The sequence below is a fragment of the Lepisma saccharinum genome, chromosome 29 (assembly GCF_977018435.1).
Source record: "Lepisma saccharinum chromosome 29, izLepSacc3.1, whole genome shotgun sequence".
NCBI classification, from domain to species: Eukaryota; Metazoa; Arthropoda; class Insecta; order Zygentoma; family Lepismatidae; genus Lepisma; species Lepisma saccharinum.
Window position 1 is genome coordinate 4315881 of NC_139257.1, and position 22161 is coordinate 4338041.

Consider the following 22161-nt stretch of genomic DNA (forward strand, 5'->3'; position numbering starts at 1 on the left):
AACGCAAATAGTTAACAAACTAACCCGTATCACCGAAAAAAGTAAAACGCTGCTTGACTTCATAGCCGTTGACAATACAGAATTACTGTTTAAAACTGACGTCACTGTCCCAATCGGTAAATCAGATCACTGCGTTGAGTACGCTGATTTATTGTTGCAGAAACCGGAACCTCAAGCGAGTTACGTTTATTGTAGAAATTTTAATACCTTCAACGAAGAAAGTTTTGCAAACGATATAACTGATATAGATTGGTCAAAGCTTTACTCACTTGATGATGTTAATAATAAAGTGGAGTTTTTGACCTAAAATATACGTACAAAATGTTTTTGACACGCACGCACCTCTAAAAATCGTAAAGCACGATAAGAAAAATGCACCGTGGATCACCAGTAATGTTAAATTGTTGATGAGAATCAGAGATAACGCGCTACGAAAGTTCAAACGTTCGAACGATCCAAGCGACTGGCAACAATATAAAGAACTCCGGAACTTTACAACAACTGTCAAAAGACAAGAAAAGAAATGTTATCTTACCTTCAAATTTGGCGGGAAAAATTTAAACCGGAGAGAAACATGGAATGAGTTGAAACAATTGGGTATTGTTAACAATAAAAAGTCTCACGATAATACATTGTGTCTCATAAGTACCACTGAAGATTTAGATGCTGTTAATGACCATTTTGGTAAAATTTGCAATGAATCTGAAATTCCTCCTCCACTTAAGGCTCAGCAAATAAAGCATTTTGAGAACAAAACCTGTTCCACCGCAGAACAGTATTTTAACTTTACTGAGGTAACTGAAAAAGATGTACATAAAACTATTTATAGCATACGCTCAAATAGTTTTGGAGTAGATGGTATCAGCACTAAAATGCTCAAACTTTCTTTGCCTTATGTTTTATCTCCGCTAACGCACGTCATTAACTCCTCTCTTTCCAGTGGCGTCTTTCCTGAAATGTGGAAAGAAGCACGAATCCTGCCACTTCAGAAAAAGCAGATTGCCACTTCTTACAATGACTTTAGGCCTATCAGTCTTTTGCCTGTGCTATCTAAAGTACTCGAGAAAATAGTGCATTCCCAGACGTTAAACTACGTTGACACGAATAGTTTACTGCCCCCGCTGCAATCCGGATTTCGTGAGAAACACAGCACAGTCACTGCTCTTGCTAAAGTTGTGGATGATATTCTCTATGCCATTGATAAACAGCAAGTCACTATTTTAGTACTTCTGGATCTCAGTAAGGCTTTTGACACGGTGCAGCATGATTTATTATTAGCCAAACTTAAATATTACAAGTTTTCTCCTTCAACATTAAACTGGTTTCAAACATATCTATTTAACAGACGTCAAAGGGTCGTATTACATAATTCACCATCTCACGTGTCTCAACCTATAACGCTGAAAGCAGGCGTGCCGCAAGGATCGATATTAGGCCCCCTCCTCTTCACCCTTTACACTGCAGATTTGCAGCAAGTTATAAAATTCTTCACTCCACATTTTTACGCAGACGATACCCAGTTATATTTCTCAGATCATTACGCTTCGTTGGAACATAAGCTTCAGTCACTAAATTCTGACTTGAACATCGTCAGTAACTGGTGTGTATCTAACGGTCTTAAAATAAATCCAGAAAAATCCACTTTCATGATCATTGGTTCTAATTATTCAAGGTCGTTAATTAAAAATATTAAGTTCGAGTTCAAAATAAACAATTTGCCCATTGTCAGGAATAACACTGCTAAAAATCTTGGTCTGATTTTTGACGAAATTTTTGATTGGACAGAACATGTAAAGACGCAATGTAGGAAAGCTTATGGAACACTTAGGAATCTGAATCGTTTCCGTGACTTCCTCCCTGCGGAATGCAAGCTAAGACTCATCCAAGCATTAATCTACCCTTTGTTCGACTATTGTGATAATGTTTACGGCCCTCAACTCTCGCAAAAGCTCAGTAAAAAAATACAAATGGTGCAAAATGCCTGCTTCCGATACATTTTTCAAGCAAAAAGATCCGATCATATTCTTCCATTCTTAAATAATAATCAGGTTCTTACCATGGCAAACAGAAGGAAGTTGCACTATCTCTGTTTTATATGCCGCATACTGACAGAAGGTAAATCGCAGTACCTGTTTGAGAAGATGCATTCCCGTAGGGAAATCCATCAGTATGTTACCCGCAAGTGGAACAACTTCGATTTACCCCATCACTCTACCACGGCCTACAAATCATCTTTCTCCTTTTCGGCTCCAAAAGCATGGAATGCATTGCCTGCAAATATCGCTAGTGTAAACAACCCATTATATTTCAAAAGTAAAATAAAAGATCTGCTGTTAATGGAACAATGGCAGAGTCGGGGCACATACTGAAGGTATCAAGTCACTCAATAAAAGGAATTGTATTATTGTATTATTATTACTATTGTCTTTTGTATTTCTAGTTACACTTTTTTTTGTATGCAACTAATTCCTATGTATTTTTTCTTTCTTCATTTTTTATTTTTTTTAATTTTTTTTATTTGTATTATTATTATTATTATTATTATTATTATCATCATTTTTTACGTTTAGCTTACTGCTCCATAAGTTTATAATAATCTCATATGTATTATCATATTGACAAGGGTTAGGTGGCAGAGCAGCCCTTGGCTGAACCTCGCCCGCTGAATAAAGAAAATTTATTATTATTATTATTATTATTATTAAAAAGCTGAGCCTGTAAAGCGACAGACAGTCAGCACAAACAAGGACAACACACACACAGTCCTACAAAGATTATACTAACAGTAGGTCCAGTCACCAAAGCCTCGTTAGTCTGCAAAATGCAGTTCAGGGTGTACTACATGGAAGTGAGGTTGGTTTAAATTTTAAATAGATATAAAAACAAATCGTTAGTGAGGAGGAATAAAAAGTTATATTTACAGCTAACATGCTGAGCTAAACACACTACAAGGGTGTAAGGGATGACCTTCCACGAAGTATGTACACCCAATTGTTGCTTCCACGTAGTACACCCTGGGCTTCAGTTTGCAGACGAACGAGGTTCTGGCGACTGGCCCCATGGCCAGTATAATTTTCTGTGTTGTCCTGTGTTCGGTCCTTGTGGGTGCTGAGTGCCTCTTTACAGCCTCAGCTTTTAACCGAATTCAGAATATTTTAATATTTTAGCTACAACACGACGTTACAGTTATGTTATTTTAGTTCTGGTAAGGGGCTGGACCCCGTATAAAGTGACAGGTGCAAAATAGCCTAAGTGCTGATGCACCAAAAATTTTGAATTCAAATTCAAATTCAAACACACTACATGCAATATTACATGTAGTACTGAAGAGAATATTTCACTTGTAGTTCCTCAACTGTAATTACACATTAGGCCTACTGAAAGTGTTCAGTAGGAAATCATTGATTTTGAGTAGATTTCCGAGAGACACAGTAGAGTACTACAATTGATAACAGTAGATTCTGTCTACTGTAAACAGTAGAAATTACGTAGGTTTATAACGACGATGAGAATGAAACAGAGGTAAAAACAATGATAATGAAATGCAGAAGCGACCTGAAGCAAACAGGAACGTAGAATGTCTGGCAGCGAGACGCAAGAGTTGATCAAGCGATTGTAGCGTCAAATTTAGCTTAGAGCTCATAATTGATATTTCTACATGAGCTCAACATACAAGTTACATACAATGAGAGAATTGAATTGAGTTTACATCTCACGTGATATGAGTCGAAACTATTGTTGCACATTGAACTGTGAAGTGAATCAATATTCAATTCGATTAACTAGTGAATGGTGATATGCTGAGATTTTGTAACGAGATGTGCCAAATGGCTGACTTATGGACACATTGATTTAATATATTTGAACAATCTTGTAACGTGCGATTTGCATGAAATTTTATTACTTGAATCTACATCACTTCATTGCAAAGGATACAAGGCATTTTATGGGTTGTAAAATTCTGTGTTCGATTCACCGTTCGGTTAACTCTGCGATTTTTATTTCTTCTTAAACCGAAAAATTATTTATTGCATTTTACTTATTACGAAAATTCGTATATTATTTGCTTTGCGAAATGTAGAGAATATATTGTTTTTCATGCTTTTTACAAGAATACAACTATTCATGGTGAACAAAAAATAATGTAAAAATAAATACTATTCACAAAACGATGTCAATAGTATTTATTTGTTTTGTTTCTTGATAATTTTCCCTAAAATAAAAATGTATAACTTTCGCTGTACATGACATTTCGTCGAATATGACACATGGATCATTTTTATGCAAATCCTAGTAAAATGATGAGAAATTCAAAAACATATTCTGAAAAATTATTTTCAAAAATAACATTGAAAAATCATTAGAAAGGAGTGTTATTTTTTTTAAAAAAATATATAACATTTTTATTTCTTTAAATTATTTGATTTGATTTGATTTGATTTGATTTTAAAATTTTGGGTGCGTCAGCACTAAGGCCATTTTGCACCTGTCACACTATACGGGGTCCAGCCCCTTATCGTTACAAATAACAACTCTAACGTTGCTTAATTAAAAATCATAAAATATTAAAATGTTCTGACTTTCGTTAAAAGCTGAGGCTGCAAAGAACACTCAACACACATAAGGACAAAACACAGGACAACAGAAACAAAATTATACTGGCCAACGGGCCAGTCGCCAGAGCCTCGTTAGTCTTCAGTCCAGGGTGTACTAACGTGGAAGTGAGGTTGACATTTGGGTGTACTACGTGGAAGGTCACCCCTTACACCCCTTCTTTAAATTTTGAATTAAATACAATACTTAGTTGCTATATATAATAATAATAGGGGTAATTGAACAGAAGTCAAACCTATAATCTTCGGCGTGTAATACTGATAGCCTATCACCGAACTAGTTTACCATCATAAAAATAATTCAAGTTTTTTTCTCGGAAATTACTAGCTAGTGCACGCTGGAACCTTGCCATACGAAATCTACCCTACCACTACAAGAAGCCACTTCACAACCTCAATTTTCGAAGCTGTAGCCTCTCCATGTAAAACGATTGCGTCGTAAATATAGTAGATTTTGCTTAAATGTTTTGTGACATTCATACCACCTTTATTTCATTTGCTACAAAGGAGCGTTTGGGTGTGTTGTTTATAAAGAGGCGGGTGGGGATTATATTTCTAATGCATATTGAACGAATTGGTCTTAACTCATAATCATACCGTAAGAAGGAATGAACTCGTGGGGTAGTGGTTATCGCACTGGGTTGTCACTCTAATGGTCGTAGGTTCAAATCCTCACGGTGGCAAAACCTTTTCGTAGGCTTTATTCGTTCCCATTGTTACTATTTGAATTAGTCTTCTTTGAAACTAACAACGAAAGATTATACAATTAACTCTCTCTCTTTCAAAATGGTAATATGAGAACAGGTTTCTTATTATAAGAATTGGAAATTTTAGTGGTCTCAACGCATCTAAAATCCAAAATACTAGATCGACGTTATTTTCTACTGAATTCTAAATCCACGTTATACACAGATAGGCTAATGGGGCCTGGACCTACAGTTTAAAGTGAGATACGAACCACTATGTGTCTCCACTTGTTATCCTGCACTGAACGTAAAACAAACAGCTCCCCGCCCCATTTTTAAAACAAATTTACATTAAATATGGTATTTATAAGATAATCATCATTGATTTTATTGTTTTTATTACTGAACGTCAAATAAAACATTTTCCACAATCACCTCTTCGTCCCATCTCTCCCAATATCTTTATGTCCCTCTCTTTTCCCCCTTCCCCACCCCCCACACACATGTACAAAATAAATATTTTCTTAGGTTTGTATGTGTATAAATATAACATTAAATACCCCCAAAAATACTATTTATTTTCTACTTCCCGTCACCCCTCTCCCACTCCCACAACCCTTCATTATTATTGGCGTTCGCCAGACCAAGTGGTAATGTATCGACGTCTTGTAATCGGTGTGTCCTTTTCCGAGTTCCAGTCAGGTCGCATAATGTTTCAGATTCCAATTTAAATGTATCCCGAGTCGTGATTAGCCTATGTGTGCAAAAAGTGATGTTAAAACGAACTCTTGACCTCAATAATACAAGTTGTGTATTTTCTTTCAGCTGTGGTTCCCTCTTTTCGCGAGAAATAACGAATTAACCTAATCATTAACTCAACAAATAAAAATGCATCTCTAAATTAATTAATGAAAACTGTTATTACACCCAAACCACTATTTTATCGTAAATGTAAATGAAATGTCATCTCACGTGAAAACAATGTGAAAATTGTTCTAATGAGTGATATATGATTGTCAAACACATACATGAATACATTATATTAAGCTCGTGAACTATAATTGGGACAATTTAATACTAATTTGAAACGATTAAAGGCAATTAAAACGACAAAGTAAACTTTTGCGCAATCTTTCTGCCGATTCGCATTATTGAAACAATATTTAACCAATGGGGACGTTATCTCATATTTGGAAATGCTGCATTGGTTGAACTTCCTGTGGACAAGACCGTGAGTCACGCCTCCTGCTTCTCCGAATCGAACTTCACTCTGATTGGAGGATCTATATTTCACAACACTTTCTTGTTTCAGAGCTACCAACATAATTTCGTAAGACGTTGGACTTAGAAAAAATCCATGCGACAGATTTTTTGAACATGACTGTACCTGATTTAGCTAACCACACATTAAAACAGGAACACTCTAATAATAAAAGCTTCTGAAAGGTCATATACGAGGAGCATCCTGAACAAAGCTCCAATGGTGCCTATACGGAGCACTAGTGGTTGGAGAGCGACACACCCACATATGCAGGCAGGAAGAAGTGGCATGTAACTGTAATCTGGTACAGTTGCAATGCAGCCATTTTAGGACAGTTCTAGGTTAAAGATTGCAGCTCCCATACAGTCTCCCACCGACTGCGATGTAGCCTACAAGGCAAACTCAGAATTTGGCACAGAGCCACCAGCAATCATGTGAGGTGTGCAGACCAGACGTCGTGAGTGATAGTATGGTCAGACGATGGTGCAGACAACTCACGGAAGGCCAATCGACTGTGCACAACCCCATACAGCTGAGTACACACAGGCCCTTTGCATCACTTCAGGTGAGAGATCTTGGACCACTACCTGTACATCCCTGTCCTTGAATGTACCGACTTTCATCTCTTTGTTTAGATGAAGAGGTTTCTGGCAGGGCAAGGATTTGACAGCTACACTGCAGTAGAGATAGTTCCAGTCCTTGCTGTCAGACTCATATACCAGGGGCATACAAAATTTAGTGCCATGCTACGACAAATGCCAGACCAACGGTGGTGATTATGCCGAAAATTAGGTTAGGACTCACTGTTACTAATGCAATAAATTACTACTGATATTCATGTTTTATTTATGCCTAATCGGTAGGGACCTTGATATTTTTTTTTCAAATTGGTGTATTTTCTTATTTTTTATTTTTTACTATACGGTGTTATTTTTCCCAAAATTCACATTTTCATTTTAGCGCATTTTCTGGCAAATATCTGAAATTATACCTTCATGGTGTTTTTAAACTACTGTTTCAAATTGTAAGTCACATGGCTTATGCCTCTTTGTGAGAGTTTGATATCTTGAAAGTTATTTTGGGAAAGTTATGTTCCATACCCCTTTTTAATTTTAAGGTAAGGATTTTAGATAATGGAATTTTCCCCGCATATACTGAAGGGTGCATAATCATAAGTGGCGATGCACCCAAAAAATTAAAATCAATCAATCTCACGTGACATATACCGATATATTATGCCACCAAAAATTGGCATTATCTTTTTTTGACTTGTTAGTGTTACGTTTCCCAAAATTCGCGTTTTTGTTTTAGAACTTTTTTCTGCCAAATATACCGAAACGTAATACTCCATTGTGCTTTTAAACTATTATTTTAAATTGTAGGTCACATGGTCTACGTATTTTCGTGACAGTTTGATATGTTGGAACAGATTTTTGAGGAAGTAAAAGTAAAGTGCTCCCCTGCACTTTTCCATGACGATGTATAGGGGTGTGGAGTTAGGGCCCCGCACTTTCTTGATCACGGCTGAAGGTGGGGGTGATGTGATCAGCACCATGCTCCTGGCTACCTTTACCCCTCAAAGTTTCCTCAGGGGACCAGCTTCATATGATGCTGGGTGGGCGCCGGAGCAGTTTGAATAGGTGGAAAACATCCCAGTAAACAAAAATCACATTTTGCCTTATTATTCAACTTGTATGGCACCCAAGAACATGAAACATGTTGCGTTCTCTTGAGAAATGTCCATTCATTGAAAAGAATACTAAAGTTCGGGCCCTCTCCCGAAAATAGCGGGGAAGAAGGGGTAAACTCCAGATTTTTGTGTGTTTTCCATTGGAATTCGGGGGTCGTGCCCCCAAGCCCCCTTCCTCAGTACGGCGTTCTGAATTGTACACGATTGCATGCGCTGATATTTTAGCTGCAAAACAAAAGTTATCCGAAGTAGATTGCTCCCATAGTGCCCGAGTTATAACAATTTTTTTCCAAAGAGTGTTCGAATTTAAAATTCCCGCCGAAAAGCCCATGCGAGAGAAATTTCTCTCTCTCCTCCTGCCATCACTGGTTTCTGGCGCCGTGGTTGTGTTGCGTATAAAAGGGGCCTAAAAGTTGAGACCGAAACTTACGAACGAGATTTCCTGTTCCGTGCAGAGTTCTACAACGATATATTTAAATAAATAAATTTAAAAAAAAATGTAAAAAAAAAAAGTCAATGAAGACGAAATTCCCTGACATTTTTTTTGACACCACAAAATCCCTGACTTTTCCCGGTTTTCCAGGTCTGTCAGCACCCTGCACACCATCACACACACACACACACACACACACACACACACACACAATGTTGTTCATATATTTTTTTATTGAGAACTATTTATTCATCATCAATAAAATTCAAACTGTGCACAGGTACCACTACAAGCGTAAGCTACATATGTTATTTTTCTACAAAGTCTCTGTTCAGTTCTATGGCCTTGTGCCATTCATGGAATAATGGCATGTATGCCATTCCTGTACAAGGTCCTATATTGTTCCCATAGCCATATCTTGAGAACAACGCTTTCATCACTTACCACCAGAGCGCATGTAATTGGTGTTACAGCAGGTAACAGCAAAATGTGAAGAATTAAGGACCCCTGTTGCAGGTCAGGCCTGCTGGTACAGGCCAGTGTTGTCATATTGGATTGTCAGAAAAGAGCTAAATCCCACCTAAAATGTGGATACTATTTCTCTGAAGCAACAAGAGCTAAACTGTAAAGCCAAGGCTGGATTTAATTACAACTGAAACTGGTTAGGTAATAGACAAAAATATAGTCTGTTGGTGTGATTTGTGATCTGATTAATCCTTGCTCCAAAAAACTAAGTTGGCAACAGTAGTACCTACAGCTGAACTTCCCTTCCACAATTTGACTGTCGTTGGAGGAGCGAGATTCTGTCATCTTCTCACCCCACAAACGTAAAACTGACCCAAGAAATGTGTGGTTCTTCTTCTTTGCCTTTCCACCTCAATTGCAAAGAAACAGATATGAGGAATTGGCAAGGCTCGACCCCTATTCATTGGATTTTGGAGGTATCATGACATGAATGGTAGTTCTTTCTAGGAGTGTATGAGTGGAGCACATTGCATAAAAAGAGATCGAAATGAACAAAATCTAAATATCTTGGAGGGGGTCAGCTAATAACATCTAGCAGGCATAATTGTCATACTGATGGCCAATAACACTTTTGAAGAAGTCACACCACTACCTAGAGTTATGTGGTAAAGCAGCCCAAGGCTGAAACTCGCTCTTTAGTAAATAAAACTACTTTTCTATTGTATTCTATCACCTTCAAACCTTGTTTCATGCATTACATCCTTCATTTGGCCCAAACAGGAAATCTGACGTGGTAAGATTCAGGCTTTTGAGGGGGGGGGGAATGGGGAAGTACAGACCAACCAAGTTTAGCAATTGCCTCTACTGCCCTCAGGGACACTAAAAATTCAATGACAGCTTGCTTTGCCTGACTTGTGTATCTTACTTCAGTATTTTAAGCTGACTGCTTCAAAGGCACCATGTGTTGGACAACAATTAAATTATGCACATACATGCTCAAGATGTCCAATTTGCTGGATACAAATTCCCCCTATGGTATCTTGCATCAGGAGTGAGGAAAAAAAAAAAAAAGAGGCGCATTACTTTCAGTCCTCTTGTGTCATTTTGGCTAATCGTCATGAGAACGAAATTTATGTAGACAAACCAGCAAAGAACTTCATTGACCAGGCTGGGACTCAAACATGAGAATTTCAGTGACAAGTTTGAAATGTGATCCCCAAATGTATTCAGCAACTGAATCGACTATAAATTGCCATTCATTCCCATTCATAATAATTGTAATGATAGAATCAAAGATTGATGCAAAATAAGATAGTAAATATCTTGACACTTGTGGTCCTCCTGAGTCTCCCTATCCTTAAAGTGAGCTCGAACTCCATTTTGGTAAATCAATTTTGTGCCAAAAATCAGTTCCTGCTGGTCATTCAAATTACTTGTTTACTACACTCTACAAAAGTCTGTCTTTTGTTACAGCATTTCTTGCAAACAATAGATGAAGAGAAAGTTCTTGTACTTAGTTTGTCTTCTGTCAGTAAGCAGTATGGAAATTTAGGAAAAATATTATACTTGGTCCAGTGCTATTCATTTAAGATCTTAATTTCCTGAAATAACAGATGTGATAGTTTGTTTATATTTACTTTGTATGTAATAATAACAACAATACCAATCACTATTATTATTATTATTATCATCAGTAGTAGTACTCATGTTGATTAATTTGTGGTTGCCATTCTGGCTATTGAATTTAATCACTGGTCATGAAGGTATGTCTACAAGCAACACTAGAAGTCGGTGCATTAGAAGACCAAGTAAGCAGTTTACAATATGCGAGTTTGTAATACCATGCAGTTTCTTCCATTCTGCACTGTGAAACCAGGGATGTATGTTTCTTCTGGTTTGCAGGAGATGTAGAAAATAAATATAGATACCAACTTGTAGGCGTGTCAACCTTGTGGGCTAGAATATTCACGACTGGGAGATGATGTGCTTTGAGATGGCCACTGTGGGATTTTAGGTTACTGCTCTGTGGGGAAGGCCATTCGGGATTGTGAGGCATTGTTCCTGGTGATGGAAGCTACGGGTATGGGGAATTTATTTTAAAAAGGTTGTACGTATTTTATATCACATATTATTAACACCATAAAAACAACCATGACAAAGTTCGTTGTGACTTTGCATTGCTTGTTTTTTTAGGGATATTTTCTACACTGAAGCAACATGTGACACTTCAGGATGAGCCAATCAAATGGTGGCTTGTGCAGTGGGTCAGTGTCAATTGTTGCTGTTCATTCCAAGTGAGGCACCATTTTAGAGTGAAGCAGTGGCGCTCGTGGTCTGGTTCTATGGGTGTGCACTTCAGTCTCACGTCCAGAAGTGTTATACCACCCCTGTGAAATGCTCGCACCTATTTTTGCATACATAATGATGCTTACTATATTGGCAACCCAACTTTTGATCACCTTTCACTGAAAATGAGGCTATGACAGAGTTATATTTCATGATTTTTTTTAACACTGATTCTTTACAAAATTTCAAATACTTCGGAAATTATCCAGCCAATCTCGAGAGGAGCAATTTTATTGTGCAATATGTAAATCAGCATTCGATAATCTGATAAAATCACTCAAAACATAGAAATACCAATCTACAATATCAATACTATTGTCGATTTGCAAAGTATATCGTAAAAACTTCCTGCCCCGCTCCGCTTATATTAATGAACAAAGAGAATTGGCGTAAGCAAAGAAGCCAATCCAACTACCACATGGAGGAAATCAGTTGTTATCTATCTAGCCATTGTTTATTTGTAGTGACAGACTGATCGAACCAAGCAAATCAAGCGAAATCAAGAGAATAATAAATTTTAAAAGAAAAATTATAGTACTCACTCTGCCCACACTGCTCTGCTTCGTACTTCAGAATTTTCCCTTCCCCCATATATTACTTCAGTTGCTACAGGCTTTGTAGCAAACTTCCCTCCAAAAATTCAATAACGTTTCCCTGTTCATCATGAAATCAAACACTTTGCACTGAGACAGGTACGAACTTTTGACAACGCTAAACAATTTTGCAATGCATTAACAAACGACATACAATGAAAAACAGCTGACTGATTGATGCACGCTCCCTCCGTGCGTGTTGACAATTTGGCTACTGCACCACAGAGAAAGTTTATTTTGGCCAAGATGCAATAAGCAAAGGCAATATCAGGCATGATTGATACACTAGTTTCGCTTTCAGTTGCCCTCTTCCCCTGTCATGCTCGAGAAAGAATCGAAGGGACAATATACCATCAAAATTTCCCTATTCTAAAAAAAAATCCCTCAATTTGCAATGATGTATGGATTGCCTTGACTCCGTCAAACGATCTCCAATGGAACTGGTTTGCAACACTACATTTGCTCGCACACCAGTCGTTACGTTCATGACTTTCCTAAATGATGCAACCTCCCCTCACACCACGCTCAAGCCAAAAGACCTAATCAGCGTCCTCTACACGACTGCTTCAACAGCGTCATAAGGAGATAAAATAACATTGTGTTCAAAGCCCCGAGCGCGGCTCGGTCTACGTGGTTTGATATCACTGATCGCAGGTTTCTCCACACTCTCTCTTGGTGGAGCGGCATGGGAACACTTGATGTTTCGAAGGAGATAGAGTTCAATAAATAAGTACAATAATAATGATTTAAATTACAGATTTATTTGGGTATGCATGTGTGAATAGGCAGAAGCTGCTACTGGTGTGAAGTATCTCTTTAGATTCTATATGTAAAAATGTTTCAGAAACTGGTTCTTCTTCCATTTTCTGGGAAGTGTACTGTATTTGCTTCTATCTTGTCCCATGTCAGTAGTCCCTGAACGCAGGAAGCAACACGATAGAAGCAAATACACTACCCAGAAGAGTGAGACAGAACCAGTCTCTGAAACATAGGTACATATAAAAATTAAGACAGTGGTTACATGTCGAAACAATTCAACATGCCACTTATGACCACTTGACTGGCATGTTTGGTGGTGAGATGAGGACTAAAAGTGGTAAACATTTTAAGTGCCAAAAGCAAATCTTTTGGGAAATCGCATCGTTCCGCACATCAGCTCGTAAGAACGTGCACACTAGTGACCTCTTTACATGCCCTTTGAACTACTTAGAGTGCTACCAGCGACATTTCATGTTTACCACATTATAAAGCATGGCACATTTCACAGTTTAACGTGGAAAACAGTGTTTGAATTATTGTGGCACTTACAGCGTTTACCAATTTTAGTCTTCAGATCATGAGTCAACTTAACCTTGCTTCATCAAGAGGCTAAATTAAATCATATGTAAATATACGAATAATGTATAATGAAGTTTATTGGTCTGTACAGCATGTTACCTTTTGAAGTTTCTTAATATAAAATCTTCTATTCTCCATCCTCATGGCTTAGTATTTTCAAGATGTTCACCATTAACACACACATTACATTACCATCGAAAAATGCAATTTCTTTGCTTTTAAAAAAAAAAAAAAACTTTAGGTGGGAGTTTTTCAGTTAATGAATATGTGTAAAACACAAAATATGTGAAGACAGCAGAACCACTTGAAGTATCACATGAAAATCAATCATTCTCATCCAAAGCAGGATATTTGAATATTAACATTTGTCGCCATTAGCATGCTTCTTTCCATGGTATTATTTGTTCACCAAAATATCAGACTCTGAAATGTGATGGTATGTGGACTTGTACTTGTGGACATTCTGAAATTATATAGTTGCAACTGCAAATAGGAAACCAACGGTGGCATGTCAGATTCTCTGGAGAAGCCAATCTCAAATCTTGGTACAAAAGGTAATATTCACTGGTATATTGAACAAGTAATAAAAAAAAAATAACAAGCTATAACATGGATACATTTAATACATAAGTTGAGTTTTTTATTATTTAATTATTAAGTATTGCCTGTAACCTCTGCCACTTCTTGAACTTGCAACCTTACATATGCATCAATATAAAAAGAAAAAATGAACTGTCCTTCTATTCTGGGACATGGTCCACTCTTAAAGGAAAAGCACATAACAATATTCAACCTAAAGAGGCAGATATAATATTCAAATTGTTGAAATATGACTGTTCTGATTTAATCTATGATTGTTTGTGTTAAGTCCACTTTATGCACAGTAAGACTAATTTGGTCTGGACCTACAGTTTGAACTGGGATCCGAACCACTATGTGCCTCCAAAGTGCATCGAACCTGGGACTCCTTGATTTCATTTGGTTTATTTCCATCCACTTGATCGTTTGAGTACAAATAGCACTATGATATGGGATAGGTCAATTACGTACATGTATAATTTTGAGTGCAAGGGAATTAACACTTAATTACGCATATTAAAAAGTATTAGAGAGTATGAAATAACACAACATAAAAAACTCTCCTAGAAAGAACTACCATTCATGTCATGATACAGTTACCTCCAAACTACAATGAATAGTGGTCGAGCCTTGCTAATTCCCCATATCCGATTCTTTGCAATTGAGGTGGAAAGGCAAAGAAGAAGAACCACACATTTCTTTGGTCAGTTTTACATTTGTGGGGTGAGCAGACGACAGAATCCCGCTCCTCCAACGACAGTCAAATTGTGGAAGGGAAGTTCAGCTGTACATACTACTGTTGCCAACTTAGTTTTTTGGAGCAAGGATTAACCAGATCATAAATCACACCAACAGACTATATTTTTTTCTATTACCTAACCAGTCTGAGTTGTAATTAAATCCAGCCTTGGTTTTGCAGTTTAGCTCTTGTTGCTTCAGAGAAATAGTATCTGCATTTTAGGCAGGATTTAGCTCTTTTCTGACAACCCAATATGATAACAGTGGCCTATACCAGCAGGCCTGACCTGTAACAGGGGCACTTAATTCTTCACATTTTGCTGTTACCGCGAAAGCGTTGTTCTCAAGATATGGCTACGGGAATAATATAGGACCTTGTACAAAGATGGCATATATGCCATTATTCCATGAATGGCACAAGGCCATAGAACTGAATGGAGACTTTGTACAGAAATAACATATGTAGCTTACGCTTGTAGCGGCAATCTTGCCCAGTTTGAATTTTATTCATGATGAATAAATAGTTCTCAATCAAAAAAAAAAAAAAAATATGAGGCATTACTTTTTCAACAACAATGTGTGTGTGTGTGTGTGTGTATTCAGTGATACAAAATGGAAATAAATTACTACCGGTATGCCATTGTACCTGTCATTGGATACAGCCCTGTTTTTTTGTGATTTCTTACATAATAAATTGATTCTCATTCTCTCTCTTTCATCACAACAACAACACAGCAGAAGTTCAATATGAGTCACGGATGTGTCATATTTTGTTAAATAGGTAATAATAAACAAATAAATAAATATACTAATTAGTAAGTTTACTAAGTACACTTTAAAAGAAAATAGTGAATAGAATAGAAAATTTCAAAATTATTTTTAGCCGCGAGCCCTATCTTCAAGTGTGGAAATAAAGTGTAGATCTTGGCAACAAAGACCTGAGATAGTGTGAGCTGCAATGTTGCCAAGTCCAGAAAGAAAGAGATGGTGCCAAAAAAACATGGTTCTTTGAAGGGTTTGTTGAAAACCGTATCTGTTGCAAGGTGGAAGTGGGTGTAATGTGAGGCTGGTGATGAAGGTGAGGGAATGTGGTTGTTTTTGGTCTATAGGGTTGGGAATGGGAAGGGGGAGGTGGAGTGGAGGTCAGAGACCATCGTCACTACATGGTACCGCATGGGCGAAGGGTTGTTGCCAAAGTGGTTCATGCGGTTGTGCTAAAGGTTTTCACGTAAGCTTAATTTCAGCCCTGCATTGTAGTTTGACATCAAAATTTCAGAATTCAGTAGTGTTTGTGCTGAGAACAGATTTGGATGTGTGTGTGTTTGTGGTGACCATGGCTACTGCTAAATCATCTGTTCGCACAAGAAGCAACATAAGTACGAGTTATGAATCTCATTTCGGAACTCCATGTGCTTTCAGTTCCAGGACGTTACATTCATACAGTGATGTGATGAGATGCTATAGACATGCTGAAGTAGGTGATGATTTGCAAGAACCATCGACCAGTGGGATGCAAACGACAGCATGTGATTCAGGCAGTTCATCAGAAGTGGAAACCGTAAGTGACAGTGACATTAAGTGGTCCTATCCCCTAGAGTCTCGACCAAAGAGGCGAAAAAGACAATCTTCAACACAGATGAGGGCACCACTTCCAACTTTAGCTAAAGTAAGGGATAAAACTGGTGTGACTTTAAGAAAGGTCGATGCTATCGCTTCTGCCATTTTAGAAGATTTGAACATAATTTCTCACAAAGATCAACAGAATGTGATAGACAAAAGTATGGTTAAAAGAGAGGTTGCAAAAAACCATAGTTTTGTGCTGAAGACAATTGATGGACACACAACAGGACTTTACACATTTGCGGGTTCTGTAGGAAAAATGCTCCATAATTGTGAGGACAGGCCAGTTATCAACTTTGAGGCTATACCTGCCGAAATGCCAGCCTTAGCTATACAAGATTTGAGCTCAGATCAGCAGCTTCTGCAAATATGTCAAGCTGTAATCAGTGGCAAGTATGACAACACGTTTAGCAAGAAAGAAGCCCGGAAAATTATCTCATGCTAGATGGCTTACTATTCCCTGTCACCTGCCTTGCCTTTACATTTCCACAGAAAACCCAACAGAAGAACTGAAAATTCTTGTTAAGTTCGTTGTGTATGTCCCTCTTTGGTTCTGTGAAATCAAACCCGACATGCAAAGATGGAGCTAGGCACTTGTATCTGGCAATTAAGCTCTCAAGGTACCTTAAGGAACCTTTGAATACTGTAGTGAATAAGGTGATTGCCAGGAATTAGTTTTTTGCTCATCCAGAGAATTTGCTGCTCAGTATGCTGACAGATGATAGGCGTGAAGTCAGAGAATCTGTGAGAAGGATTTTAGATGCTCGGGCAAGAAAAACATCCAGCAAAGGGTCAATACGTAAGTTGAAAGTGCCAGAAATAAATTTCATGGCAGAGGACTACATTAACATGATCGACTGGGATGTGCGCCTTGTAACAGAGCCTCCCTTAGTTGCTCATTTGAATTACAAGGACATTGAGAAGATGGTGGATGACCAGAATTTTGCAGAAACAACAATTGCATCCTTCCCATGTCACACTCAAGCAGTTGAGAGACCAGTTAAAATAGTGAGTGAGGCTTCAGCATCTGTTTGTGGTGAAAGAGAAAGAGATGCTTATATCAGATCTAAACTTGATGCAAGAAAGCAATTACCAACATATGAGAAGAAATCTGATCAATTTGAGCAAACAAGTAAAACTGAAATTAAAATAACAGTTATGGGGAAGGAAAAGTGGATGGAGGGAGAGAGGGTGGGATCGCAATTGCTGGCAAACACCTTCACGTGGTGAGTTCTGTGTTGGTGCAACCTGCAGCATTATACTACACTAGACCAGACATGAATATATTTTGGATTCATTGCTATATTTGTTTCTTGTTGTAACTAATATAAAATGTTACATTTCGTTATAAAACTTGCAGTTTGCATCAAGCGAAGAGCTGCACTTTCTTCCATTGGGCACAATAACTAGACACCTTGGGAAGCGCGGCTAGAAATTCTTCAATTTGGCTAAAACTTTTTGTGAGATGTTTTGCTACCATTACGCAACTTTTGCACACTATATGTCTTTGAATTTCTGAAAAAAAAAAATTGAGGCCTTTCGAAACACCCTAATAAGCATGGCTATTATTATTACTAAACTTTCACAAACATCTTTCATTCAGGGATACTTGTCAATAACTAGCTTATGGTTATTAAAGTGACAGACGGTATACAAAAACCACTTTCTGATTCATGGCATTTCAAAACAATATAAATTAATCACAGGTACTTCTTACCTTATACGTGGCAGATTTATGTTCATTAGATCCTAAGCTTAATTTGTGGGTAACTTTCCCCTTAATTACCAAAATGCATCACCTTATTGTGATGAAAGTAGTGAACCGTGATGGATCCATGACTGATTCCATTGGTGAAATAATAATAGAGTAAAATTAAAAAGTAAAAGTGCTCTTCTGTGCTTTGAACCACACCATGAAGGCATACAGCATGTCTCAAAAGTAATAGCGCACACTGACACAGATGAAAGTACACGAGAATAGAAGGAAGAAAGTCTCAGTAAACATTGGTCTGCAAACGAGCCATTTTCGAGATAATCGCGAATGTGTGATTACAAGCAGCCACTGATTTCAGTGTTTGTAAACGTCGTCCTAGTTGGTAAAATACCAATAATACAGTATGAAAAATCAGGAGATCTCATTGTTTTTATTGAACATTCTACTTACTTTGAAAAGGAATACAGCACTACTATACTAGTACATATGTTCTGCGTTACAATTACTGTACACTCGTATCTGTTAAAGGAGGTTTTCAAAGTGTCGTCCTTCTATCTGGATGCAATACTGTACGCGATTCCACATTGAGTTTCGAATTCTTTCAAACATCACTGGTTCATTTTGGAATTTATTACAAGCATGTACAAGTTCTTCAACCATGCCAACAGGAGTGTTGTACACTACGCTTCTGAGGTGACCCCAGACACAAGAATTCAAAAGATTTAGATCTAGTGACCTTGGATGCCACGGTACAGGCCCGCCTCGACCTATCCATCTTTGATGAAATCTGCTCATTAGATGTCGTCACACAGCAGCAGCAAAATGTGCCGGAGCTCCATCATGCATGTACCACATACTGTGATGTGGATCAAGGGGAACATCCTCAAGCAGTCCTGGAAGATTATGCCGCAAAAACCGAAGGTACCTCTGTCCATTGAGTCTTCTTGGAAGATTGTGTGGTCCAATGAGACGATCACCTAGAACCCCTAAACACACACTCAATGAGAAACGTTGCTGATGTGGTGGCTCATGAACAGCATGTGGGTTTATTATACTCCAAACAAACAATACCATCGCGCCTGTAAATAAATTGTTACTTGAAAAACAAGGGTTGAGTGCAACCTGTTGTTGAATCCACTGACAAAACGTCACTCTAGGAACACAATCCTTATCACTGAGACACCAAACTCATTGGAGGTGGTAAAGGTAGAGTGAATTGTGATGTAAAATTCTCCAAACACTACTGTGGCTTATTTGCATTTGTGCGCCAATTCTCCCCGTCAAAGTTCCTGGAGAGTGGTCTCCTGCTTCCAACACCATACACTCAACTACCTGCTCTCCTACCATGTTCGAAGCTCCAAAGTTCTTTGGGGCGCTGATGTACCCTAGTAAATGTGTGACTCACGGGGTGCCTGCAAGCAGGGTATTTTTCTTGGTACAAGCGTGCAGCCTCTCGTGCATTGCCGTTAGCTAAACCATACACAATTTCACTACACAGTCCAGCACTACTGATGTGACTCCCACAGTACGATTACACTGTGTACTGTTTGTATCCATACAACCTCACCTCTTGGAAATGTTCTGTTTCATTACAACGCCACCTCTCAGAAAGGTTCTGTTTTGTAAACAAAGAGCAAACCTCAGACCGCGCAAGGATAAAGCACTTGGTGTTTACATAATGCAATCAATGACAGCATATAAACACTAATTTGAACAAATTATTAGCATTTTGCCAACTAGGACGACGTTTACAAACAATGTAGTCAGTGGCGGATGTAATCACACATTCGCAATTATCTCGAAAATGGCTCACTTGCAGACCCATGTTTACTGAGACTTTTTTGCTTCTGTTATTGTGTACTTTTACCTGTGTCAGTTTGTGTAATTACTTATGAGTAGGGATTGGAAGTTGAGGAAAAATCCTTTTTTTTTTTTCCTAGTGTCCGAAGACGAGGCCCAACATAATATATGTTCATTTTGGGTCATTGTAGAACAGAAAAAGTTGGGTTTTATTTGTCCTTTTTTGCCTTATTGGTCCTTTTTTTAGACTCTTTTTAGGTCTTAGGGACTTTTTTCCTTGCAACTCGACCTTCTTTCGACTACGTTTTTACTGCCCATTCTCAATTCGAATCATCATCAGTTCATCACTTCTAAAACATCCTTTCTGTTGTAAAGAAATAAAAAAGAAAGAAATACATACATTTGAACCATCCCTGAAATGAGAAAAACACATTTTTGGACTGAAAGAAGATGCATTTCGTTGATATAGTTTTTTCGCACTGTGTGTTCCATACCACCAGAATTTTTTATTTTTTTTATTCATTAAATATGTAATTAAAACTGAAGTTATTAATTAATTGGGAAAACATTTATAAATCCTTTTTTCCGTTTTTAGGTCTTTTTTTTTGATATTTTTAGGTCTTTTTTTGGCAATTTATAGGTCCTGAACTTCCGAGCCCTACTTATGAGACACTGTGCAGTTAGGGCCCAACATTTTCTTGATCTCGGCCAATGCTAGGGGTGATGTTATCAGCACCACACCACTGGCCTCTTTTACCCCCCTCCCCCCGGGCAGTTTCTCCTCGTGGTACCCACTTTATTCGATGCTGGAAAAGCTTGAACTTGTGGAAAAAGTCCCAGTTCTCTCCCACCGGGATCGAACCTGGGTCTCTCGCATGGTAGTCAGATGCCCTAATGACTGAGCTACCATGGCTCCCATTTATAAAATAAAGAATGGAATTGCACTTCTGTTGAAGTCATCGATGAAATATGGATATCCAGATAAATATATAACACCATTACTCCAAATAAAGATTTTTTATTATTCTGCATTATAATGGTGGTTTATAGTTATATGATATATTCGAGAAGAAGAATATCTCAGCACGGTGTTTGTTGTTGTACTACAGGGCATGTTGTAAAGCTGCTATTCTCAGCTGATGCTAAAGTGTTAGGTTGCCACATTAACGATTTCTGTACTTAAAAATATTTCAGAGCAGTCAGATTATTTTTGAGAAATGGACATTCTTATCACATGCTGGATGAGCAGATCTGGAATGTGAGTCAAGAATGAGTTTAGAGCTATTGGTCATATGTATCATGGCAATCCAGTAGAGTAAAGGAGCTATTTTCTAAGGAGCATGTAACTTCTCTCCACTATGAAATCCTTTATTAAAATGTATTTACTGCATGTCAGATACATGTTATAACACACACATTGAGTCCGTAGTATGCTTCCTTGAATGTCCTGAAAGAATTGGCTTTTGTTGTGAATGATTTGTTACATGCTCAGTACAAATGTGGCTTCTCTCCTGCATCAATTGTGGAATATTGTCTCCTATATCTCTTTTGTGCAAATGATTTGTTACAAGTTGAACATACGAAAGAAGGCTTTTCAACACTGAGTTTCTAAATGTTCTTCAAGATTCAACATATATTTAAATAAACTGTTTATGTTGAACACACAAAGTTGTCTATCTCCAGTATGTATTTTTAAATGTTTTTAAGAACTTTTCTGTGCAAATGTTTGTTACATAGAGAACACACATAGGGTTTATCTGCAGTATGAATTAGTAAATGTTGTCTATGGTTTTGTATCCGTCAAAATGATTTGTTAAAAGTTGAACACACATATGGTTCATCTGCAGTATGATATATTAAATGTCGTCTAAGATGTTCCTCATATGCAAATGATTTGTTACAAGTCGAACACATGAAAAACTCTTCAACACTATGATATTATGTGTTTTGTAAGATATGTAGGGGATGTATTGTTCTATGTTGAACCCACAAAAGGAATCACAAAACTATGAATTTTAGAATGTTCTTTAAGATCACACATGTATTTAAAAAATCTGCTGCATGGGGAAACAGCAAAAGCACCTCCCTGCAGTATGAATTATTGAATGTCGTCTAAGAACTACATTCCATGCAAACGATTTGTTACAAGTTGAAAACACACGGGGTTTATTCACAGAGTGAATAAATGAATATTTCGTAAGGTGTTGTTTCCAAGTAAATGATTTGTTGCAAGTTGATCACACATAAGGTTTATTTCCAGCAGTGGCGTACGCAAGGGGGGGGGG

The 22161-nt window shown here is 37.7% G+C and overlaps 1 protein-coding gene across 1 annotated transcript in view; it reads right to left on the reverse strand.

Annotated features, from left to right (window-relative positions):
• Positions 1-18880: 18880 nt before the first annotated feature.
• Positions 18881-22161, reverse strand: part of LOC145981174 (uncharacterized) — a 77863-nt gene continuing 74582 nt past the window's right edge. Inside the window, exon 4 of the mRNA XM_083114296.1 lies at positions 18881-19155. Within this exon, the coding sequence (XP_082970422.1) occupies positions 18881-19155 (275 nt within the window). The remainder of the gene's footprint in view (positions 19156-22161) is intronic.